The 9,974-nt window shown below is 32.9% G+C and overlaps 1 protein-coding gene across 1 annotated transcript; it reads left to right on the top strand.

The window, feature by feature from the left end:
* Positions 1-5,995: 5,995 nt before the first annotated feature.
* LOC143550088 (deoxyhypusine synthase) lies at positions 5,996-9,572 on the top strand. Its single transcript, XM_077040819.1, has 7 exons — positions 5,996-6,231; positions 6,814-6,981; positions 7,104-7,322; positions 7,439-7,525; positions 7,736-7,841; positions 8,621-8,856; positions 9,228-9,572. Exons 1-7 carry the CDS (start codon positions 6,022-6,024, stop codon positions 9,321-9,323), a joined length of 1,122 nt encoding a protein of 373 aa, XP_076896934.1. The 5' UTR covers positions 5,996-6,021; the 3' UTR covers positions 9,324-9,572.
* The last annotated feature ends 402 nt before the right edge of the window (positions 9,573-9,974 follow it).

Here is a 9,974-nt window from a genome sequence, read left to right as displayed (position 1 = left end):
TTAATTATTTACCATAATATGGTGCAATGCAATTATATATACTCCTAGAAGACTCGAGCCAACGACCTTTAGGTAAACTAAAGGCTTTGTCTCGGCCACTGAACCACCAATCCAGTCCCCATAGCGTGAAATTATATATCATCTTACGTGCCCTCTTCGTGGGAAAATCTTGGGAGAGTTTTTGAGATAAAATGGAACTATGTCTTTAGCAGCATACAAAGGTCTGTTGTTTTTGTCTGGGGCCGTTAGCATTACTATCACTAGACCACCGGTGCTTGTTCCTGAGATCACATCAAAGTAATCAGCTAGTCTTGCGTCCTCTCCGTCTAACTCCTGCATATATACGTATGCATTTTTTTATACTTTATTTATTTATGTGTTCAGTTATACATCTATTTGATCAGAATTATACCTGAAGCTGTGACTCAAGGTACTGGAGAATGACACCAGGAATGACTCCTCGAATGCCTCCACCGTCTATGCTAAGAACCGTTACGCGATTTCCGCAGTTTGGTGGTCGGTTTATTAGGCGGATTGTTTTTGGGATTTTAGTTGTCATCTTAAATTCGTAGGAGATGCAAAGCCTTGACCAAAGTTCGCGTGATGAGTTTATAGTACAAGGAAATATGATTGAGTTAGCTTAATTATACGAGGGCTGTTTTCATACATTATCACATTGTCCTTTTAATAATCAAATAATTGACATGATATGATGGCGGTAACCGATGCATAAAATTAAATAGTTTGTCTAGTAATATTGTTTTGGTTAAGCATACTTAAATGTTTATTCTATTCCATATATTTTCAATGGCTCTTTTCTTTGTAGTTTGTTACGATATCACATTCAATATAGTAAACGATTTGTATAACACGTCTAGTTTAACGTTTCAAGAATGTTATTTTTAAAATTTTGTATTTTAAAAATTATTTGGTTAAGTTATAAAATAACTAAAAAGGTCCGGTTAGCTCGTTATGGTAACCAGTGTGTGTATAGAAACGGAAACGACTTGAATAAAAGTTTATATCTAAACATAGAAAAAAAATACTCTTGAAAAGCCCCCTTTTATCAAACCTAATTATTATTCTTAATAAATTTAACCAATTGAGTCCACTATTTAAATTTCTAATTTTAGAGGACTAAAATTGTCAATTAACAAACTTGAAGAAAGAAAGAAACAATCTTTTCCCCTCATACATGATACATTCATACATCTATAGGTCTCAAACCGGGATACTCTATTATATCTAAATATAGGAAAAAAAATACTCTCCGAAAGCCCCAATTTATCAAAACTAATTATTATTCTTATTGAGCACAAGCTTAACCACGTGACAAAGTTATTTTTGTGTTAATTTTCACGTAGATATTAGGCCTTTGGTTATACCTTAACGTCCAAAGCGCTACAACTGATTTGACAAAGTTAACGAGTGAGACACCACTCCATTCATGAGTTAAGAGACGTTAAAGACAATGTGGGTTAAAGTGTTAACTGGCTTTATGATCCCTTACATTCAGCCTCAATAATTTAAAAACTGTTTTAAACTTGAACTGAGAAGGGATAAGCAGGGTTATACATTTCCTTAGAGTAAGGTAGAGTAAAAAGGGGCAAATTAGTGGGTGATTGGTAACGTGGAATTAAAGCGTATGATTGTATATCTCATGGCCTCAAAACAGTTAGTGTTAAAGCCACAAACTCCAAAATTACATAATTAATATAGAATATAATATATAACAAATTATTATTTGGTTTTAATTGGCATGGTGTGCCGGGTGCACAATTTGTTTATAGGATTTGAGGTAGCTATAAAGAATTATAAGATTATAAGTGTTCATAATGAATAACTAAGATGAAAAATTATGTATTATCGCTACAAGAAATTGAAGCTGTCACGACGACTTAAGCCATCGCTATAGACCCCAAGTTTAGTCGTTACATGGTGTTCTGATATGTAGTCGCCATTGGTGGCAAACGTTGTTGTCATAGCCTGCCGTATAGCAGCATGTCATCGCAGCAGGGTCATCATCAAATACATTATCCAAATAAAATAAAAATCTTTATTTGAATAACTTAGGCCTATGACGACGAGCGTCGTTGCTCAAGAGTTAATGGTTTTTTTTCCTTTGAACCTATGGCAACGACATGTTGTCGCTATAGAATTAATTACACAAATACTATATATATGTGGTCATGTATTAACCATAAATTCAAGGTCTAAAAATTATTATATGTTTGAGATTCGTGATTTTCATTTTGTACCATTACTGTAATTAACTCCATTTTCTTAATGAAGAGACTACAAAATATATATGGCTCGGGAGTTGGATCGGGGCAAATATATAACCTTAACTGTCTTGGCGGCAATTTGAATACAGGTAAAGTGTATAGCTTCCATGATGACCTTGCCACTTGTTCTACAAATTAGATACATGTAAACATCTTAACAATCTTGATTGGATTTTGGAACCCATAAAACATTCGAACGATTTTGACCGATTTCCATGATTTTTTTCTTCAAATCGGATTTGGAAAACACAGAAGTACGAATTTGATCGAGGCCACCATGTATAGAGATGTGTGGTCGTGGCATTCGAGTAGGGTTGTACTTGTCCTCAACAACTTGGTGATAAGAATGGTTTCTTTTTTGTTTGAGCTTATTACGTCGACATTCAATCTAGTTTTTCTTAACTAAAATGATATTTCAATCATCTTACACGAAATTGATAAAAATTTTTAGTAGAGCTTAGTGTTGGAATAACATATTACAAATTGAAAATCACAAAACTCAAATATATAACTTTTGAAAATTTAGACAAGGATGTATAAGATAATAAGATGGATATGACAGATCAAATGAACTTTTTGAGTTATTAGTCCTAAAGGGATATAGTGTATTGTCAACTATCAAGGTGTATCCCTTCTAACCTAGACATAAATGCTTCAAATAATATAAAATACATGTATAGATAGATTATAAGAGTATTTAATAACTAAAAGTATGTTAGTTTATCGTTAATTTTTTAAAAATTATTTAAGTATATAGCAGATAAAAATATAAGGCGTACGTCTCTAGAAATATTACAATTACAATGATCACAAATGATTTCATATTTGTGTAATACGTAGTTTTTTTGTTCTGGGTTTCCCATAAAATAGATTATTGCAAATCGTGATAAATAAAAAAAGAAATGACTTTCGTTTACTTATTTAAACTATATTTTAATAAAATATTTAATAAATAAATAAAATGTTAAAAGAAGTTAGTGGAGTGCAAACGACAAGTACAACTTGACATTTTCAAAGGTTGACCATATGTTACTTGTTGACATTGTTTGTAAGTCAGGACTACTTCAACAAAAATTAAGACGGAAAACGTGACAATTATTTTATTGTATTTCTTTGAATCTTTAAATTATTGCAAAAGAAGATTTTGAGGGAAAATTCCCATGACAAATGAAGTTATTAATTGTTTAATCAAACGGAATTGAACAAATTTAAAGAATGAAGAAGATATATGATAAATCAATGAAATAAATAATTTATTACGAATAAGGATTCGCATTTCTCGAACTAAACACATCAAAACTAATTATATATACCCTTATTTTTTCTTTTTCTTTTCATCTCATTCTCCTTTTCGCATTACTTTCTTGACACCATTATTTGGCCACCACCATGACCATCGTCTCCACCCCACTACCGCGGAAACTATCGTCGTTGCCGCATCACCGTCATTGCCACCACCTGACCACCACTATGCCACGTTTCACACTTAAAAATTGTGTTTTAAAAAAAATATCATTATTACTTGAAATCCGTACATTTCACTAACATACATTGCCAAAAACGTTTTTCCTGCAATCAGAGATTAACAGACTTAAGCCTCTGTTGGTTGGAGCTCACTGAGAATAATTATGTTAAAAGATAGGACCGTCTGTAGCTAACTCATTAGTTGAGTCTGTTATGCCAATAGTCCACAATTGAGATTATTAAAATCAAATTTTCTTTCTAATAAATAGAAACAAATACTGAGAATGAGATGTGGATAATTTTTTAAAGACATAAAAATAGAGAGATTGAACTATTTTTTAGTTAAATTATATGGATAAAGACAAAGAAACCATTGTATATTTATATGTGCGCTAATAGTATACTATTAGGGGACACAATGTGGTAATATGAGATCCCGGTGAACAAAACCCCGGCCGGGAATATGTCCCCTTAGAATTGGGAATTTTTATAATAATCAACATGTTATCAACAAATATTGATCTTTCTTTGGAATGAAATTAGTCAGGGATACCCAAGAAATTTTGGGTCGACTCCGACTGGCCTAAGTTGCTATCGTGTGTTACTTCTGTTAATTTGATGTTTCTTGTTTTATCTAATTATACAAGATTGAGCCAGAATACAAACATAAAACACATAAATATAATACATAGGAGGTCGTATGGTCATATTTCCACATACTTCTTAACTAGAAGTGCAACGGTGCAAGCTTTAAACATATTAACTATTGTTAATTAAGTTAAGGAAGCACGTATACTTCAATATAAAAGGTTACCAAGTTCTTAATTAACATTAAGTAACCATTACAAGTTAACATTTCTTAAGATGGTGGTCATAATCACATTTCTTTAAACATTTGTATATTATTTCTTTCTTTTTCCATACTCTATATTATATTATTTTATCCTCTTTGTTGGAATGGAAATATACTTTTCACACCTATCGTTTATATTTTAATAAATATATCAGAAATTTTTAAACTAAATTAAGATATATTTTTTTCTGTAATGCTGTTGAAGACATCTTGAAAGTTGAGTGATCATCAAAGTGTTGTCTGCGATTAAAAATGTTATCATGATTTCATATTGATAAGAGAGTTCATGAATAGAAACAATATAAATTCAACATATCATTGTCACAAACCAGATATAACATAATGGAGGTCTATGCCTCTTCTATCAAAGTTTTTGCTGGTCAGAAATCTCCCTTTGGGATGAAAAATGTTTTTAATAGTAAGGAATTTCATATATTTCCGGTATAAATAGGATTACACCATTGGCCTATTTTAGGATTACAACTGTTTTACAACATTTGAAATTTGAATAATAATATGATATCCTAAAATAGCATTGCAGTCAAAGCAGGAGGTTGACCAATGTTGAGACTAAATAGAAAATCATCGAACATAACTCATTGTAATGCTTTAGTGAAACGCCGACAAATTTATATATGGATGGTACATGAAAAGCGTATATGACCACATTTAACCTTCGCACGAACAAAGTGATGTCCATGTTAATGTGTTTTGAAATTAAGTTTGTGTTGAAAAGCATTGGTATAGGAGACAATATAGTGAAGATCTGGTTTAGCCAGTGTCAAACTGAAAATCCAACGTCCCTTTGACATATCGAATACTGTGTTTAGACAAATTCATGTTAATGGTACATGGTGCATGCATATGCATACAAATATATTGTACAACATACGTGATATTCGAGAGATTGAAAGTCAGGTACTGCAAAGCCCCGACAAGCCATCGATATTCAGTGTAGTAAACAATCAGGCTGCTATCAGATGGCATTTGTGTCAACTGATGTACCTGTAGGGTTACATAAACTCATGCCCACGGGGTTGATAATTTCTGCCGCATACTTTTGCTTGGGGTAACCAAGCCCAACAAGTGTTACCCGAAATGCCCAACCTTAACGGTTAAGATAATTTCAACCCTAGATTTGTACACAACCTTATATTATCAACTAAGTGCATTACACATATGTTATTGCAAATATACCTTTTTATGAAATAATCAAGCATATTACATGTAACACTAAACTAGTCCAGTGCCCAGTTATTATTATTATTATTATTATTATTATTATTAGTAACATATGGATTCCCTAGGCCCATAAGTTTTGGATTTCTTTTTTTATCTTTAGGCCCACCCAAATGAGATAAAACCTAAAATTGACGCACTTGAACAGCAGCTGACCACCGTCCGTCGGAGCTCAGAAATATGGCGGGACCCACTAAAGAAGCAGAGGTGATTGAGAATCTGAGGTCAGTGGTGTTTAAGGAGTCTGAGAGTTTAGAAGGCGCCTGTGATAAGATCAACGGCTATGATTTCAACCAAGGGGTTCATTATTCTCAGATTATTAAATCCCTTGTGTACACTGGCTTCCAAGCTTCTAATTTAGGGGATGCCATTGATACCGTTAATCAAATGGTAACTTACTTACTTGTTCATCTTTCTCACACTTGATCCAACATTATTATTTCAATTGAATTGGGCTGTTTTTTTGTGGATTGCTATTGCAGTTTCTAATAAAATATAAAAACTTATAAATAAGTAAGATACCAAGTCTTGAGTAATTAATGACTTATAAAATGAGATTTTGGAAGGGAAAAATATGAAAATCCGGTCAGATCACCCTGTTCGGGTTCGCCGTCCGGCCGGTTCAAACGAGAAGTGGTTCAGTAGGTATTACATAACCATCACCTTATGTATGACACTTGAAGCTAATCAATTTCAATTTTTTTTTTTGAATTTTGTACTAACATTTATACATAAAAAAACTATCAAACTAATTTCTTCTTATGTTTTTAAACTTTTAGATGTTTATCTGCATAGGTGTAGGTAATGTAGTTACACATGACTTAAACAAGTGTAGGCTATATAAGCGGAAATGGTCATAGTTTTTAATTTCAAAAGTGAAGTTTAAACGTCGCATTTCTGTGTATATTTGAGTTAGGTGCTCATTTTTTTAATTTCGAAATGTTTTTGAGAGTTTCAATTTGATGAATGAAGCTAGAGTGGAGGCTTTCTCACGAACGAATAGCTGAAGACTGCAGTGACGAGGAAAAGAATCCAACATATCGAGAGTCTGTCAGATGCAAAATCTTTTTAGGCTTCACTTCAAACCTCATTTCATCTGGTGTTAGAGACGTTATTCGGTATCTAGTTGAACATCATATGGTTAGTATTTCAAGGCATTATGATCATAAACATATGCATTAGCTCGATTCTCATGAACCAACTTCATTTTTTTTTATAATATGTTATTTATTTAGAACTTATGTTTAATTTATTAAAACAAGGTTGAAGTGATCGTCACAACAGCCGGTGGCATTGAGGAAGATCTCATAAAATGCCTTGGAGACACATACAAAGGTGATTTTTCTCTACCCGGTGCTGCCTTGCGTTCAAAAGGACTGAACCGTATTGGAAACCTGTTGGTGCCTAATGATAATTACTGTAAGTTTGAAGATTGGATCATCCCAATATTTGACCAAATGCTAGAAGAACAAAATACACAGGTATTTTATGTGTTCTGGAACTAAATAATAACTTTGAGTTTTAGATGAATATTAAGCTTTCATATATTATGTTCTATGAGCGATCAGTAAATTACTTTATTCTCTTTGTTCAACAGAATGTGTTGTGGACTCCATCTAAACTTATAGCCCGTTTGGGGAAGGAGATCAATAATGAGAGTTCATATCTTTATTGGGCTTATAAGGTAATCACATTTTACCCTGGTATCAAGCGCTTTGCGGTTTTTTTTCCACATTTTTTTTTTCATTTAACTTTATATTTTAGCAAAATTATAACTTCTATACAGTTTTGATATGAATAATGATCTCGCTTCTCAAACCAAATGCATGCATTTAAGTTATAGAACTGAAAGTAATTTGTGACAATTAAAGTTAGATTATTGGTTTTTTTGTAGAACGATATACCTGTCTTTTGCCCTGGCTTGACAGATGGGTCTCTTGGTGACATGTTATATTTCCATTCCTTTCGCAATCCCGGTCTTGTTGTCGACGTAGTACAAGGTGAGAAGAGTCTTCCTTTTTACTTTCTAGATCGAACTTAACACTAGGTGGATTTTACTTAATTCTGTTTTGAATAAGATTCACTTTAGATATTTGTTCATCTTTTACTATCCCAAAAGTAATCTCAGAAACTTTTAATGGACTTTAGAATATTTGCATCGTCAGCATAGAGAAACAATACCATTAATTTCTTACATTTTGTAACTAATACAATAAAAGTGTGCAATATGTCAATGCAAGTTCTTTACAAATCAATCCACTACTACCCTGTCCTGCATTTTATGACGAACAATTTTTCGCTTCATCTCTCACAACACACAAGAGAGAAGATCCTTAAATGACATTTATATAAGTTGTTAATCATATATGTCATAAAAAGTTGGGATGTGACGTTTATGACAAACCGAGCGTATAACAATTCCAGTTAAAAAGATGGGATGTGGGCTTAACAATGGAACTATTAGCCAAGTGCTTAGCGTTGGTTGCTTGCTCTGGTTAAGTCTTCGGAATCATCAGCAAATGATTCTTGAAGGTTGTTTGCTCTGGTAATGTCTTCGGAATCATCCGATTCCGATGTGATTCTTGAAGTCGGTCTTTCTTGCTCTGGTCAAGCAATCAGAATCATGGCAATAACAACTTATACTAATACCACAATTATATTATCATTTGTATTATTATTATTATTATTATTATTATTATTATTATTATTATTATTATCATTATTGTTATTATCATGATTAATGAATTCTTATGTATAATTTGTCAACTTTTTAAAACAGATATTAGGGCGATGAACGGTGAAGCTGTGCATGCAAACCCTAGGAAGACAGGAATGATAATTCTAGGAGGGGGGTTGCCAAAACACCACATATGCAATGCAAATATGATGCGTAATGGTGCTGATTATGCGGTCTTCATTAACACTGCTCAAGAATTTGATGGTAGTGATTCCGGTGCCCGTCCTGATGAAGCTGTCTCATGGGGCAAAATACGTGCTTCTGCTAAATCTGTTAAGGTAAATACAAGGACTCTGTTATTTCTTATGCCCTTAATGTCTTACTAATGCATTACTTTTAGATTTTTCCTTTTGGTAAAGTTCAATCTATAACCACCTCCTTGTGCATATAGCGTTATTTTTGGCTCCCGTTGTATTATGTTTTCGTCTTAATCATGTGCTTTACAGAAAGTCAATAATTACATATGTGCGCTGTGACTTATTTTATGAACACAGTGACAAAATTAGAGGATATTATGAACTCAAATAAATGATATTTCTTTAATAGTAAAATTGTTTTGAGCAAATCTCTGCAGAAATACACTTTATTTTTGAATAATTATCGTGCTCTTATTTCCACGCTAATTGTTCATGTTGATTGTTTGGTCCAGGTGCACTGTGATGCTACAATTGCATTTCCGTTACTTGTTGCCGAGACGTTCGCTGCAACGAGAGAGAAAACAACTAAGCCAACACCAAGTTCCTGATAAATCTATGTTACTCATTCATGTGCAGTATGATTGAAGTTTCACCATGTTTTAATGAGGCTGTGGTATGATATATATTCTATGGGAGTGATTTTTTCTTTATAATTTATATGTTTCTGTATTTGGTCACGGTGAAACTACAATATTAGTTTGGTTGGGTTCATATGCTCCCACTTTAATGTATTTAGATGATCTATTAAAGGTATAGTTGTAGTGGATTTTAGCTATTCAATAGTTTCATATTGTTGAACATAATTGCCTGACGGTACCATTACCATTACTGTTTTTACACATTAATTTGTAACTATTTTATAATTTATGATATCAATTTCCGGTGCAGTCAGAGACGGTGTTAATTTCATGGCACATGAACACCAAAATTCATTCTGAAATAGGCAAGAAAGCGTGTACAGAACCTTTTTGAATATTACTCGTTCAGAAAACAAAGACAAAATAAATGAAACGACATGGAGCCTTAACTCGAGCTCGCTCAGAAAAAGTCAAAGTCAATAAATGAAACGATCAACCTAAAGTCGAAGTAGACGAATGTCTGATAAGGGAGAACTAGACAAATGAATATGATGAGATGAGTTACTGAGTAAGTTCTCACAATCTCTCTACTCATTATAAAGACTTCGGTCGACAAACGGA

Source organism: Bidens hawaiensis, unplaced genomic scaffold (assembly GCF_021521415.1).
Source record: "Bidens hawaiensis isolate Kalapana, Puna unplaced genomic scaffold, B.hawaiensis_p1.1 tig00015923_1, whole genome shotgun sequence".
NCBI lineage: Eukaryota > Viridiplantae > Streptophyta > Magnoliopsida > Asterales > Asteraceae > Bidens > Bidens hawaiensis.
This window is presented reverse-complemented; position numbering and strand designations above follow the sequence as displayed.

Bases quoted from the DNA above. Each gene is read 5' to 3' on its own strand.
- LOC143550088 (XM_077040819.1), top strand. From the start codon at position 6,022: ATGGCGGGACCCACTAAAGAAGCAGAGGTGATTGAGAATCTGAGGTCA. The intron at 7,323-7,438 runs GTATTTTATGTG...TTTGTTCAACAG, and splicing joins TAGAAGAACAAAATACACAG to AATGTGTTGTGGACTCCATC. The intron at 7,842-8,620 runs GTGAGAAGAGTC...TTTTTAAAACAG, and splicing joins TGTTGTCGACGTAGTACAAG to ATATTAGGGCGATGAACGGT.